The following is a 16,117-nucleotide window of genomic DNA, read 5'->3' as shown; positions in this document are numbered from 1 at the left end:
GTATTATTTAATCTAAGGTCAACTGTGTAAATGTATATACTGACTTTTGGAGCTGTGCCTAATATTTTAAGCATCTTTTTAAGCCCTGCAACCTTTGTGACATAGTTTCCCACTCCGAATAGAGAATGACTCGTACAGCCAAGAAGAAAAATCTAACAGTGGGTAAAGTGAACTAATAATATAATGACATAATGAGTAGAAATCCAACCAGCTACTTGTTACTATGCAGTTTATGTGGTTACTGTACACTGGTTATTGTTGTTTACAGGATCTCTATAATTTTCTATTAAGTTGTTTTGAAGTACCAAACCAATCATATTTTTAGAAAACGGCGTCCTGATGGAATTGATCATGATGATGATTACACATCGTCATATTACCCACTGCTAGGAACATTGCTCTCACAGTTTATCTGACCTGCAGCCTTAGTTGGTCACAGTTTTAGAAATGTGAATGGTTATACTGATGATATTCTGATGCCGTCCTGCAGGAACATAGAGATGAGGCAGCGGCAAGAGCTCTACGAGGCCGGCCTGCTCTCTTCTGCTCGATACGGCACTCACGACAGCAACCTGGCAGTCGGAGAGGGCAGGAAGAAACCCCGCAAGTGGCTGGCGCTGGAGTCATCTGAGAGACGGTGCCAAACATGCCAGCACCTTTGCTACCTGTCCATGGTGAGGCATTTATTCACAGAGCACTCACGACTCAAGTAGCCCGCAAGTGTTTTATTTGTAGTATCAGTTCAGTTGTGTGTTAAACCTTTAAACTGCAGGCTGATTATTCAGTATCTGCTATTATTATTATTATTATGGGTCTACTTTGAATTATTCAGTATTTACTGTGAGTAATTCAGTACCTACTATGAATTATTCAGTACCTACTATAAATTATTCTTTATTTACTACAATTTACATTGTTCATTAACTACAATGAGTCATTCAGTATCTGCTACTATTCAGTATCTTCTATGAATTGTTCATTGACTATTCTGAATTGTTCAGTAACTGCAATGAATATGAATTATTCAGTATCTGCTATTATTCACTGGCTACTGTGGATTATTCATCAACTACTATAAATTAATTAGTAGCTTTTATGAATTATTTAATATGTACTGTGAATTATTTCGTAGCTGCTATGAGTTACTTAATATCTCCTATAAATTATTCAGTAACTACTACGAATTGTTTAATATCTACTGTGAATAATTCAGTAACTAATGCAATTTTTTTGGTAACTGCTACAAAATATTTAATATCCACTATGAATTATTCAGTATGTGCTGTTATTGTTCAGTATCTACTATGAATTACTCAGTGTGTGTGTGTGTAGTAAGCTAAGGAGGTTGTGTGTGTGTTTCAGGTGGTGCAGGAGAACGAGAATGTGGTGTTCTGTCTAGAGTGTGCACTACACTATGTGGAGAAACAGAAGTCGTGCCGTGGACTGAAGATGATGTACCGCTATGATGAGGTAACCGTTACAAGCCCTGCATGAAGCAGTTCTATAAGCAGGATTAAACAGGGCCTGTGAGGGGAGCCGTTGAGATGAGTTTGCTTGCAGTGATCTTCAGTGTGGATGGGCAGACTGCACTGTGCAGGACCACAGCTCTGCACAGGCTTTTCACAGCTTAAACTGTAGAAAACTTGTACTTAGAGTCATTATCACCTCAATACAGAGCAGGTCCTGTGGATCAGGTTACATGACTGCAATAGAACTGACAAAAAAGAAGAAAAAAAACATTTTTAATGAAAAGGAGATGCCCATGAAGATTATTTTAAGTGCTTAGCGAACATTTGTAGTTAGTTTTTGTTTGGGTCAGGGTCTGTGTGGGCATGGCTTGTTTTCCATTAGAGAACATTTTGATCATTTTTGATAATAGAGTATCCAGCAGCACTTTATTTGTAGTGGTCCTTTGTAGATGATTAATAAACTCTTATCAGATTATCAGTAACACATCAACAACATATCAGTGAAGTAGCTGTAGTGAAGCATCTCAATACATTGAAGTAAATATCTTATAGATGTTCTGTTGATACATTACTTACAATAAGTAGATGTGTTTTTAATATGTTACTTCCATTACGCAAAACTTTCCTTTACCCAACCTTAAGCAAAACCTAACCCTCACCCTGGCCCTAATCCTAACCCTTATGTGTTTTTGACGTGTTACTGAGAGTCTGTTGAGAGTGTGTTTCAGCTAAAAAAGACCATTTAAAATAAAGTGTCACTGAATATCCACATTGAATATCTCAGTGAGAAAATGTCATATTGTTATCAATAAAAACTGAAAGCACAGAAGGTTCAGCTGGTGGTTGATTAGTGATTTTGTGTTAATCGTATGTTAATCGTATCACTTAACACACCACTGGGGCAATAACTCTCCCGACATCCACTGTAGAAATCTTTTATTGAAATGTTTCTATATACAGCTCTGTTTAGATGTGGCTGTTTGGCTTAATGACACACAATATGAGCTGCTTGTGTCTCCACATTCACTGCCTTTCTACATCACATGATTTACCAGAATATGTATGCAAATATTATAAAATAATACACATTTTTCTGATTATTTTTGTATTTATTATAGTATAGATGTATTGCATTTTATCTATTTTACATATTTTCCACTTTTTACGTGAATGCTTGATTGAGTAGATGGAGACGATGTCAGTATTTTCTGTGCTGTTTTCACACCTGTCTCTTTGTGTCTCCCTCTCTGTGCCTGCAGGAGCAGATTAACAGTCTGGTGAATCTGGTGTGCGGTAAAGCCACGAAGAGCGCAGCAGAGAGCTGTAACGGCTCCAGCCCCGGCAAACCGGCTGCCAAACGCGGCCCCCGCAAGAGAGCCACCGTGGAGGTGTCTCTGACCCACCTGCCCAGCCCCGCCCAGCTGTCCAAAAGTGCTGCCACGGCCATCTCATGAGAGACGGCCGTTTCTACAACCTGCTTTTAACCAATCATATCTCTCGCTGAACTCGTTTCACACCCCCTGACTCCGACAGCACGGCAGAAACTTGCTGCATGAAAGCAAGAAGCTGCCTTTTTTGCACTAGAGCGAAAGAAGGTTTTTTTTTCGTTAGGTTTTATTTGCAAATCTTTTAGTTAGCATTAAGCGATGTGCTCGCAGGTGTAGATCTGAATAGCGGGTGAGAGCAACATTACCTTCTTATCTGGACTGCCCCTCCTCATCGTCTTCGGCCCTGTCGACTGCATACACACACACTCAAGCCTGAACTGTGAATAGAGGCACATGTTGGTGCTCTTTTTTTTGTGTTCTCTTCTTTTATTTTTTTTCTGTTTGCTTTGGGATTTAAGTGATACAAGGGCCGCCAACCTGGGGCTTGTGCTTTTGTTTTTGTTTTTGAATACATTTGACCTCTTCAATCCCCTCGCTTACCGCTGGTGGGGAGGAAACGAATGAAAGGCGAGGTAACACTTGAAAGTTAAAGGACTGCTTGTTTAGTTTGGGTTTTAATCTGATTTTAGAATCGAGGAGTGCTTTTATTTGGTTTTATTCTCTCGGCGGATAGGGGAACACTGGTTTCCGTGGCAGCGTGTGCGGCTGTGCTTCAGGACGTGAGAAGGACTGGTGTGATAAGCCCCCCCCGTGGAGACAGAAGGGGCTTCTGCGCTGAAACTTAGAGAACTGTGCCTGATCTTCACCGGGGAGGTCCAATGATTTTTGGTGCTTTTTTTCCTCTTTTTTTTTTACTGTATATCAATACAAAAAGGTAAATTAAAAGGAGTGCTATCTGCCTTCGTACACCACAGGACGGAAGAGCTCTGGAGGCTTTTTCCGCTTCTACATGTGCAATCGTGTTAACATTCCATACTTCCAGACCTATTGACTCATCTGTACCAGTTAACATTAATTATTATATTATTGTAATTATTATTATTGTTGTTATTATTATTTGTGTTCGGACATCCATTTCAATTGGATGTGCTATCTCAAGTAGAGCCACTAGGCAGAGGGTGTAAAATGTGAAATACGAGTCCAAGGATTTTTGTTTTTTGTTGAATTTTAATTTTTATTTTGGTTGTTTTTCCCCTCATTTTCACTATTTTCCTTGCTTTCCCTTTTGCAGATGTATCACAAATGATTTAAAGAAACTCAACAAACCGACATTTTGTACATAATCCTGTAAATGTCTTTAAATACTTGAGCCTTTGTTGGGGGTGGACAGAAGGAGGGGATGATGCATGATGAAGAAAAGCCTTACCTTTCAGTTTCTTCATCTGCGCGAGTTTGACGCTTACAGGGTTACTCTGATGACATGGATAAATTTTTTAAGTGCTGCTTATATCACTGAGAAATAAGATATGGAGTAGCGACCCCCCACTCACCCCTCCCTCCCTCCCCGCCCAGGTTCGTTTTTTTTTGTTTCTTAGCTTTACTTTTTTAAAGAAAAGGGAAAATACCTAAACAAAAAAAAAAAGTTTTTACATTTTCATTACTGAAAATTCAACAATGTAGTAGCTACTCATGTTGCACTGAGCTTGCCAGTGGTGACTGTCAAGAAAAAACCTATAATCCAGTTTGTTGGTTGTTGTCCTTTACCGAAGACTGAGCTGTTTTAGGAGTATTTAATGAAAACCAAGTCAGGTGTTTTCAACAGAAAAGTGGTTGTCAAGTTTTTATGGCCTTACAATGTATTTTATTCAGAATTTTTTGCTGTTTTTGTTCCTTTTTCTACAGTATGAACGATTTGTTCACCGTCTGGCAAAGTTAATTTATTCGCACTGCGTCTCAGCCTTTCCTTACACATGGGAAGATTTCATGTTGGTTATATTGCCAGTTTTTTACTTTTCCAGTTTGTACTTAAGGTTTAATAAAAACTTATGGACAGTTCACGGTCAGTTCTTTTCAAGCCGCCTGTCTGTCTGTCTGTCTTTTGTGGAGGGCTTACAGCTCCTACTCTGTGTGCTCGCAGGGGTGGTTCCTCAAAAAACAAATTCTGTTACAGTTTACTCTCTCTACTTACTAAGTACAGGCAGGGATAACATAAACAGGCAACATTTGTTTTAAATGCATTACACATAATTAATATTGTTCTCTTAGACAGAGGTCAGCAACCCAAATATTAAGAGCCATTTTGTCCAACATAAATCAGTCCACCTTGGGAGCCACAACATTTCATGTCCATTTATTGAAGTAACGTCTTACCATCTTGGCTGTAAGTATGTCTCAGTATGTGCTAATGTCCTAGTATAGATTAAATAATATAAGTGAAAACGCAGAGTTACTTGCTCTGCTTTAAGCTTTAGCTCAGCTATAGCTGCTTTTCTCACATCTCCGTCAGGAAACTTTTCTGCAAAAGTCTATTCGTCTCCAAATTTTTGATGTTCGTCTTAAATCTTTCTCTTTACATTTTCATTTGCTACCACTTAGACTAGACTATTGTTTGCGTTGCTGTGGTGACCAGCAGTCTGCGCACTGATCTTCAGGGTTAAAGGGTGAATTAGCAGTTCTACATTAACTCCAGCGTTTAAGACCATCTCCGGCAGGAAACTTTTCCACAAAAGTAGAGCAGTTTCTTGTAAAAAGTCTCTCAATGTTAGATTTTTTACAAGGCTGAAGTCGCTTCTCATTTACCAGCTTCATGTTCGAATTTTCCCGTTCCACCTTAAATGGTGCCTGAGGCGCCAGAATGTAACTGCTGCAAAATTTAAGGTGGAACAGGGGAATTCAAACAAGAAGCTGGCGAATGAGAAGCGACTTCAGCTTCTAGACTTTGTAGTGTCTTAGTGACAGTTTCTTGTTGCAGATTAAATGTATCAGGAAACCAGCTGGAGTGATCAGAAATGCAAATAAGTCAATTTGTCTCTAAAGTATCAATGTTTGTCTTAAATCTCTCTTTTAGCCATTTCGTTAGCTACTAGCTAGGCAAGACTGTTGTCTGTGTTGCTATGGTGACCAGCAGTCTGAGTGGCAACCTTCAGGGTTAAAGGGTGAATTAGCAGTTCTACATTAAGTCCAGCGTTTAAGACCCTTTATTGTTAAACTGTGTTGAACGATCAGCAGAGCTTTATTTTACTGTAAAGGAGGATTATTTTATTTTACCTAAAAATCTGATTCTGCTGTGGAGCCACAACAGTTGTTCTAAGGGTTTACCAGTGGTTGGAAATGGTTAGAATTAGTTTTGATGTATAGAACCACACAAACATAAGTGGCCCTCAGGTGGGGAAGAATAACATGCAAGAGAATGTAGGATGAGACCCTTTAATAAATGGATTTCATTTAAACAGGTGAACGCCGCAGCTGGAGGGAGAAACATTTATTTAGTAGGAGAGTCGGGTAAAACACTGCACGGCACGAAACGAGGACTTCCTGTACAAAAACCAAAAATATGATAAAACACACAAATCACCCCTTCTTTTGTACACCGGATGCATAGCACAGTTTTAGAAAACACTTTCCTTCATCCATCCATCCATCTTCTCTTCATCTATGTGGCTAAAGAGTCGCCCTTTGCACAGTTCTTGGCTCTTTGACTCTGCTGTCCTGCCTGTGGTTGGGAAGCATCTCCACACACACTTTCCTCATCTCTCCGCACCAGCTGGGGTCCTCCTCCTCCTCCTCCCCCTCTCTCCTCCTCTTCATCATCCTCCTCTTCCTCTCCGGCTTCTGTGTCCTGGCTGGCTGAGTCGGTGCAGGTGGACGAGAGGGAGGCCAGTTTGTGCCTGAGCTCAGCCTGCGTGGGAACCTGCAGTGTGATCTCAGTGGTGAAGGACTCCACATCTGGCCCTAACGCACACATCCAAGAAAGAAGAGAACGAAGAGTGGAACCCAAGACTTGAGAAGATAGTCTTTTTTACTTAACCTTTAATTTAACCAGGCAAGTCATTAAAGACTTTTCGCTTTTGTCGGAAGAAAACCTCGTATCTCCATTTTTGTCGATTTTTCACATTTTGACTTAATGTGAAAACGCCTGTTGCCCTTTACAGTGTGTGTAAATTTCATGATCATTGGACCAAAAGAAACGGCCGAAAATTACTTGGAAAAAAAGTCTGGTTCCATTGACTTACATTAAAAGCACAGTATGTTTTTCCCTCTCCTGTAAAGTTAGCTTTTTGGAAATATGAGGTTTTCTTCCAAGAACAGCAATTTGCTTATTTACAGTGACAGACTGTAAAGCACTGATGGTGAAGGGAGAGAGAAAAACGAAAGAGTGAAAAAATAACAGAAAAGCAAGAAACAGAACCGAATGACTTCATAGTCAATTACAACACACAAAAAAGACAAATGACAAGCAACACCAAACATTAACAATCGCAACAAAAAAAAGGCTCATCAGTTCAACATAAAAGTTACTTCATGTGGTCAGAAGTACATTAACTAGTTTAATTCAACCTAAATAAATACTTTGAATAAACGGTTCTTTTAATCAGTGTAATTTTCTGAGTTGAATAAAACTGGTTTAATTGCTTGTTGACGTCATTTTTTAGGTTGATGAGCCACTTTTTATAGTGTAAAACAGTCAGTTAATAGAGAAGTAGGTACACACTAAAAAAGGTGGTTCTTCAAGAGTTCTTTAGTAAAGAAAATGGTTCTATATAGAACCGTAAACACTGAAAGAACCCTTTGCATGATGAAAGCGTTCTTCAGGTTGCTATGGATCGTTCTAAACTGAACCTTTTTGAAAACGGTTCTTCTATTGTTACAAGCTTGACATCGTAACAACAAAAAAGAACTCTTTTTGGTGCTATATAGAACCCTTTTCAAAACGGTTCTGTTTAGAATGATCCATAGCAAATTCTCCATCAATCAGAAGAATGCTTTAATCATGCAAAGGGTTCTTTGAGTGTTTACGGTTCTATATAGAACCATTTTCTTTACTAAAGAACCCTTGAAGTATCCTCTTGAGTATACGTCTCAAAAAAATTGCCCTTTATATTATTATTAAAGCTGCACTATGTAAGTTTTGGGGATTTGGAGCCCTCTCTGGTGAAAATGTGTAATTGAACGCAACATGGAAGAAGTTTTAGTAATGTGGGAAGCCAAAATTAAGCAGTGCAGTGGTTTCAGGACTGGAGCTGAACTCTGAACTAACTGCACTAGCAAACTTACAGAATCATGTCAGCCGAAAAACAACGTCGTTTTCCAACCCACGACATTCAGTCTGATATTTAACGATTATGTTTCTCCATTCAAACATCATTTAAATCTCCAGAAACAGAGAGTAAAGTTCTCTTTCAAAGTAAGGAGAGTAATTTTAGCCGTCTTTCACCTCTAGTTAGTGCGGAGCAGCAAAGCCAGAAATTCGGTCCCAAATATGACGGCCGCAACAGAACAATCACGTGACTGAAACCCTAAGATATAAGCTGCAGTAGGCATTGTGTGTAGTAGCAGTCCGTGCTGGGACGGGTCAACGAGAGAATGGAGTCTGGTTCTCCTGAGGCTGCGATCTCTCCTGGCTAAGCCTGGATAATCCACAGAGCTGCAGAGAGATCTAGCCTTTCACTCCTGCCTAATGTAATTAGTGCTAATTGAAAAGCCTGTTTGTTCTCTCCAGCGTGCAGCTCAGCGAGCGTTTTCACTCTGGGCTGCAGTGAAGCCTCTGTAAATGTCACCTCTGATTTAAGAGCTGAGGATGAGGAGCAGCGGCCGTTGTGGGCCTCCAGGACCCCGAGTATGAGGGGATGTCTCTCAGCGGAGGCAGGCTCATCACAGACAGCATGTGTTTTTCATTCGCGTTTAATTGGAAAAATAGACCCGGGAGATGCAGCTCTGGACGGCTAACACAAGTAACACAGAGTTCGGTGTGTGGCTGCATGTAAGCTGTGTCAGCTTGAATTTGTGTAGCCACCTAAATAGACTTGTGGGTAAACTACATCATTTATGTACAGCACAGAGTGTTTTAGCTGGATTTTAAACTGTTTATCTGCTTTACTGTTATTTTACTTCAGTCTTATTCTTCTTATTATTATATTTTATTTTATTTTAATATTCTAAATTTATATGATTGTCGACGATCTTATTCTGGTATGAATCTGCAGTGTGTAGTTTTACAGTCTGACAGTAATAATTGTGGAGTGATTTTAATCCAGTATGAATCTGCAGTGTGTGTAGTTTTACAGTCTGACAGTAATAATTGTGGAGTGATTTTAATCCAGTATGAATCTGCAGTGTGTAGTTTTACAGTCTGACAGTAATAATTGTGGAGTGATTTTAATCCAGTATGAATCTGCAGTGTGTAGTTTTACAGTCTGACAGTAATAATTGTGGAGCGATTTTAATCCAATTCACTTCACATTATTGGAATAACAAAACCTGCTCATCACTGTGTGCCGTGTTGTTATTGTTATTGAGTGTGTTCTGTGTCACAGTGCTGATGTGGACATTCAGGCTGGATAATCTGTAGGAATTTGAGGAAATTACACAGATACTTTATTCCAAACCAGCTCCCTCACACATTACACTACACAGCCTCCTTCAGTGAAGCTGATCTGTAATGTGTAGAGCTGAGCTGTGATACTTGTAAGGTACAAATATATACCAACAAAGCTGAATATGTACCCAGCATAGGCGAAGCTGCGCTGTTGTCTTCTCCTCCTGAGTTGAGAAAAACATCCAGAGCCTCGTGGTCAGACATGTCCATCAGGTCCATCTGCTCCAGCATGTCCACATTCACCTCCATAGACGACATGCTTCCTATTGGCTCTGCAAAACCACAGGAGGAGTCATCACTTCTTGTTATTCTGTAATTATTACTGTATGTCCAGCCATCTATACTGTACAGCAAGGATTCAAGTCCAGGACAGGCTGTGGTGATGGTATACAATTTCATCCCTGTAGACACAGGAAGGCAAGGTTTGTTTGTCTTTTTTTAATGTAATATATTATACTATTAAAATAAATATTTTAAATATTAAATTACATATTTTAATATGTAAAGTATTAAAATCTCCATAGACACAGGAATTTTTTAATAATAATTTACAAAATAAAGTATAGTTTAATGATTTATTATTAAAGTATAGTACAGCATATCGTTGTACATTATTATTATTATATTTTTATTATTATTATATTTTATTACTTAAAGGGGTATTTTACAACAACAATAATTATTATTATTTTATTTTATTTAATTTTTTGATCCCCCCACCTGGACAAGCATCCTACATTATACCACTAAGAGTCCTTGGGCAAGACACCTAACACTGTATTCACCCACCTGAGTAAAAATGATCAAATTGCAAGTCATTTTGGATAAGAGTGTCTGCCAAATGCCATAAATTTATTATTATTATTATTATTATTATTATTATTATAGTTCTGCAAAGAAGGGTTTTTACAAGAAGACTTTGCACTATTTTTGTCCATTGAGTCTTTGTTTACCTTTGTATTACAGCACAGTAATTGCTGTTTTATCGCATCTTAATTGATCCATCCGTGATGGGTGATGACTAAGTGCACAGGTTGTTTTCTAGCTTACAGAGAAAACTACAGGCTGCTCAAAGTGAAATACATGATTAATACATTTTATTTTTTAGAAAGAGAAAGTGAGCAGAAAGAAATGGAGTAGCTCATGATGGCCCCTCTTATCTGACTAAAGGAGCAGCCTGGGGCTCTTTCAGGTCGATCTGATGCTTTTCAGTCACTCAGAGCAGCTCAAGGTCCTCACTGACTTGTTGCTATAGTAACATCACTGCCCTGCTGCAGGACTGGATGCAGAGCCAGAACTTAATGAGGAAACTTTTGTTAAGGGAAGCCTGAGTGGTTCTTTTTTTAATGGAAAGCCAGCAATTGTAGATGAATTTGACTATTTCAGTCTCCAGATGCCACCTGACAGTATAACAGACTCATTCCTGCCAGGGTGGTGTATCTAACCACAGGGTGATGTAGCGTTAGGCAGCAGCCAATAGTAAATAAAGCAGTCTTCCTTCAGAAACCTGTTTCTGAATTGAGCACATGCTCGTAAATAAATACTTTGCATGAACGATTCTTTCAATCAGTGTCATTTTTTGAGTTGAATAAAACTGGTTTATTTGCTTTGTTACTACATGAAGTAATTTTTTAGGTTGATCTGATGAGCCACCTTTTACAACCTAACACAATCAGTTTATAGAGAGGTAGGGACAGACTTAAAGATGGTTCTGTCAGGGGTCTTTAGTAAAGAAAATGGTTCTATATAGAACTGTGAACACTTTGCATGATTGAAGGGTTCTTTGCGTCCTGAAAGTGTTCTTCAGATTGATGGAGAACATTCTATAGGTGGTTCTATATAGCACCCAAAAGGGTTCGTCAAGCTTGACATTGTAACAGTAAAAGAACCTCCATACAGTCTTTCGTTAATGTATTGTAGGCTTGTGGGTCAGGATTTTAGCTGGAGTGGACGCTTTTAACTTTTTTTACTATTTTGAAAAATTATTATAGTAAACATTTTAAAAGGCTCTAAATCTGAATCGTCCTAGTTATAATTTGAGTGTCCGGGTCACATGATTTTCACATTTTCTCTCACTCCAAGGGGGTTTGATTAGAAATCAGGAATAAAAATCTACCTTCTGAGCTCCACGTGGCACAGAAAATCAGGTCAACACGACTACACTGTCCTCTCTGAAACCAGACTTTATTTCAGTGTTTACTTTTTGATAGTATCCATATTTCAGTGATGAATAAGGAAACATACGTAGACTGACATAGATCGATTTCAATCTATGTCCCAGCTAATGAGTTTTGTGTGGGTTTCTGAATCTCCATAATGTTAGAAAAGTGTCGAGTCAGCTACGAGGAAAAAAAAGCAATAGAAAAGTGCCCATTAAATGGCAATCCAGTCAAACTAAAGTGAACTGGATGGTCCTGAATATTTACAACACAGTGCATTATCTGCTGCTGGAGGTATTTAATGCACTCCTAAATGTCTGAGTAAAGCCATGTTTATTCATAGTGGCAGTCAAATTTGCATTGACCCCACACTGGGAAAAACAGCTTGTTCTTGCACTTTCTTTTTAGCTTTTGATATAATTACAGGAGTATGCGAGAGTTTTTCAACCTGCCACATCTACATTTAATGATCAATTACCTTATACCAGGGGTCAGCAACCCAAATGAAAACCCGTTTTGTCCTTTCAGCAAAAAAAACAAACCACCTTGGGAGCCACAAGATTTTATATCCATTTTACCATCTTGGCTGTGCATATGTCTCAGTATGTGCTAATGTTAGTGTAATGTGTAATGTTGAATGCGACGTAATGTAAGGCTAAAAAATATAATATAAATGAAAACATAAACTTACTTTGCTCTGCTTTGAGCTTTAGCTCAGCTATAGCTGCTTTTCTTGCATCTCCGGCAGGAAACTTTTCCAAAAGTATAACAGTTTCTTGTGAATTGTCTCTCAAAGTTCGACTTTTTACGAGGCTGAAGTCGCTTCTCATTCACCAGCTTCTTGTTCTAATTTTCCCGTTCCACCTTAAATGGTGCAGCGTTGCAGATTAAACATATCAGGAAACCAGCTGGAGTGCTTATAAATGCAAATATGTCCATTCATCTCTAAATTAGCAATATTCGTCTTAAATCTTTCTCTTTGCCGTTTTGTTAGCTACTATCTAGGCAAGACTGTTGTCTGTGTTGCTATGGTAACCAGCATCCAACCTTCAGGGTTAAAGGGTGAATTAGCGGTTCTACATTAACTCCCGTGTTTAAGATCATTTATTGTTAAACTGTGTTGAACGATCAGCAGAGCTTTATTTTACTGCAAAGGAGGATTATTTTATTTTACCTACAAATCTAATTCTGGGCAGTAAAAGAGCCACATGCAGCTCCGGAGCCCCATGTTGCTGACCCCTGGCATATACAATCATTTAAGACACAACAGAAGCCAGGTGTTGAGGTGTTGAAGTTCAGGTGTTGAAGCAACTGCCCTTTGGTTTCTAATATATATATATATATATATATATATGTATATGTTTTTTATATGCTTCTCTGTGTTTGGAGAAATACATCAAAGTTATTGTTGATGGTAATCAGTCATATGATACAGGCATGGCAGGTCAGGTTGAAAAACACTAGCTGATTCCTTTAAGATCATTTATTTAAAGATCCACATTTGTAACGTTGCAGACTGGTAATGTTTAATGTTATGGCTTATATTGAATTACAGCACTGATATGTATTTTATGTCAATACAAAGTAAATGTGTGTTAACTAAAGTGTGCAGAGTCCTGGATTCATCACCTTGCTGTGGTTTCTGTGTCATGCTGTTAGTGCATGCATCACATTCACAGGGTACAGCTGAGAAAGTCTCTAGTGTGCATGTACAGTTCTGTGCAGAAGTCAGAGACCACCTTTCATTATTTAATTTACAGCCGAGACAGCCATTAAAGACAAGTTATTCATTTCAGCTTCAGGAAAAAATTACATAAAGTCTCAACAATAAAAACCTAATTTTGCAGTGTTTAGTGAGTCACTCTTTACCTTTATTCCAGCTTCTGTTCTTTTCAGTTTCTCAAAGAAATCTGTAAAGTTCAGTCTTAGAAGCTGGTTGATCATTTTCTGAAGTAATCAAACACATTCAGTGGTGTTGAGGTCTGGACTCTGGGGCGGTCAGTCCATTGTTCAGCTTCTTTGTTTGATGTGTCCGTCTCCTTTTCTCAGTGAGGTTCTTCTTGAACAGCTACACATCCTTTCAGACCCACAGCGCTGAGTCGTCTTCTCTCAGTGGAAGGATGGACAGAAACACCTGTGGATGTTTTCAGATCTGAAGCAGCTTGATTTTCTCCTCTCTCTCAGAGATGAAAGCTTTAAGTGCTGTTTATCTTTTTAGTGCTGATGGGGGCAGTGTTGGTGTCTACCAGGTCTTCCAGGTGGTTGTTAGGAGCCCCATTTTCTCTGTAGCTTTTAATTATTTTTGAAACTCCTGTTTTGGAAACTCCTGTCTCCTTCTTTATACAAGTGGATTATCTAATATCTAATCCGTTCAGAAGCATCTCCTGAAAAATGAATAACTTGTATTTTGTGACTGTTTTGACTGGAAGTTTAGAAAATAAAGGGTGGTCTCTGCACAGTGCTGTATGTATGTGCGTGTATGTGTGAGACGGAGACGGCGTTAGTCGGAGCGGAGAGGTGCATACCTCAGGGATGAGTTAGATCAGAGCAGCAGGGAGGGGGAGAGGACAGAGAGAGGGGTGAGTTAGCTCCCTTTACTCAACCACACACTCTCAGCTCACTACTCACTATCCACACACAGCTCACACACTGTTCACAATCAATAGGCAGCTGATCATGCTGGCACACTGGCTTTACATTTCCGCTTTATTAGAAACTCCTCTTTTGTAGCTCCATCTTGCTCATCTGTTGATGCTGTTTCTAAACATTTGAGGGCCCTAAGAGGAATCCTCCCACCCCATGTAGTGGACGTGTAAGGTAGGTGGAGCTCATAAAGTGAGGGACAGTACAAAGGAAGTGTTTCTAATAAAGTGTATGGAGATTGTACACACACACACACACACACACACACATATATATATATATATTTATATATACATACACATACATACATACATATATATATACACACACACACACACACACACACACACACACACACACATATATATATATATTTATATATACATACACATACATACATACATATATATATACACACACACACACACACACACACACACACACACACACACATATATATATATATATATATATATATATATATATTTATATATACATACACATACATACATACATATATATACACACACACACACACACACACACACACACACACACACACATATATATATATATATATATATATATATATATATAGCTGCTGCTTTCGGAAGAAAACCTCGCATCTGCATTTTTGTCATTGTTCATGATGAATGGACCAAAAGAAATGACCCAAAATTACTTGGAAAAAAATCTGACTTACAGTAAAAGTAAAGTAGCTTTTTTCCTTCTCCTGTAAAGTTACCATGAGGTTTTCTTCTGACAACAGTGAGATATATGTATATCTCCTTTTATTCTCCATAAGTCATTTCCATGTAGGGCTGAAAGATTAATCTTTTTTATATTCAAATTGAAATGTAAAATTATAGTCTACATTATAAAAAACATTTCTGCTAAATGCATTACTGCTAATGCTGTGTTTACACTGTTTTACTACCTCAGTAACTGCTGTGCTCACATATGTTATCTGACTGTGTAAACTCACAGATCACAGTATGTTAAATACCTCTGCACCTTATTCCACTACCTCATGCTCAGAAATGAGTGCTGTGTCGGCGCTGCACTGTCCTGTCTGTTTACTGTGCCTAATGTCTGTTTTATTTATCGTATTTATTGTATTGTTTCCAGCTTAATTTTTTGTTTGCACACTCACGTCTGCACATTCGCACTTTGTACTGTCTATTTTGTTCCTTGTTGCACCGTGTTGTTCCTTGGAGGAACGTAATTTCACTCCACTGTGTATTTGTACATAGATGGAATGACAATAAAAGCCTCTTGACTTGACTTGATGTCTTAATTTTCAGTGGGGATTAGACTTAATAACACAGAGATTGTGAACTGCGTGTAGATGAGTTAGACCAATCAGAGGCAACCAAACCTCCATGTTTTGTGACATCACAACCACAACTTACTGGCACACTACATTCAAGATTCAAGCTCCAGCCAGAAAAGGTGGATATTCTAACCTTCCTGGCCAAAAAATAAAAAACAGGCCTGAAGTTTATAGAAAATAATCTCAAATCGCAGTTAGATATTATCCCTGAATCGTTCAGCCCTATTTCCATGTGTGTTATTTTGCTAAATAGATTTTCCCTGATTTGTGAGAATTTCACTTCAGCAGCTCTGTGAGGGACCTCATAACCCATCCTTCCTGTCAGAAAAGCAAATAGGTTGCCATATCCTTTATTATGCCATTTTTGGTTGTCTGCCAGTCCAGTATGACATGTTCAGCCTCTCTTAATGCATTCTTCATCCATCTGTGTATCTCCAACAAGCCATTTTAAACAAGTCAGGGGGAAGAGATGGAGGAAATGACATTCAGTACACAGAGAGCAGCTCTGTGTTATTGACTGTGTGCTGAGCTCCAGGCAAACTCATTCAGAGTAACGGCAGTTAAGAGGCTTCAAAAGCACTCTCCCAAGA

The 16,117-nt window shown here is 38.7% G+C and overlaps 2 protein-coding genes across 6 annotated transcripts in view; one reads left to right on the top strand and one right to left on the bottom strand.

Moving 5' to 3' along the window:
• jarid2b (jumonji, AT rich interactive domain 2b) overlaps positions 1-3,922 on the top strand; it is a 171,785-nt gene extending 167,863 nt beyond the window's left edge. For all 4 annotated transcript variants that reach the window (XM_036565982.1, XM_036565981.1, XM_036565984.1 and 1 more), the window contains 3 exons: positions 491-674; positions 1,363-1,470; positions 2,729-3,922. In XM_036565982.1, coding sequence (XP_036421875.1) covers positions 491-674; positions 1,363-1,470; positions 2,729-2,923 — 487 coding nt within the window. In that variant the 3' untranslated portion in view covers positions 2,924-3,922. The remainder of the gene's footprint in view (positions 1-490; positions 675-1,362; positions 1,471-2,728) is intronic.
• A 2,287-nt stretch (positions 3,923-6,209) lies between these two features.
• The window catches only part of dtnbp1b (dystrobrevin binding protein 1b), a 64,312-nt gene continuing 54,404 nt past the window's right edge, over positions 6,210-16,117 (bottom strand). The window contains exons 3-4 of one of the 2 annotated variants that reach the window (XM_036565979.1): positions 9,521-9,664; positions 6,210-6,748 (exon numbers count right to left, since the gene is read on the bottom strand). In XM_036565979.1, the coding sequence (XP_036421872.1) occupies positions 6,450-6,748; positions 9,521-9,664 (443 nt within the window). In that variant the 3' untranslated portion in view covers positions 6,210-6,449. The remainder of the gene's footprint in view (positions 6,749-9,520; positions 9,665-16,117) is intronic. The other variant, XM_036565980.1, reaches the window with a different exon arrangement.

Source organism: Colossoma macropomum, unplaced genomic scaffold, assembly GCF_904425465.1.
Source record: "Colossoma macropomum unplaced genomic scaffold, Colossoma_macropomum, whole genome shotgun sequence".
NCBI lineage: Eukaryota > Metazoa > Chordata > Actinopteri > Characiformes > Serrasalmidae > Colossoma > Colossoma macropomum.
This window is presented reverse-complemented; position numbering and strand designations above follow the sequence as displayed.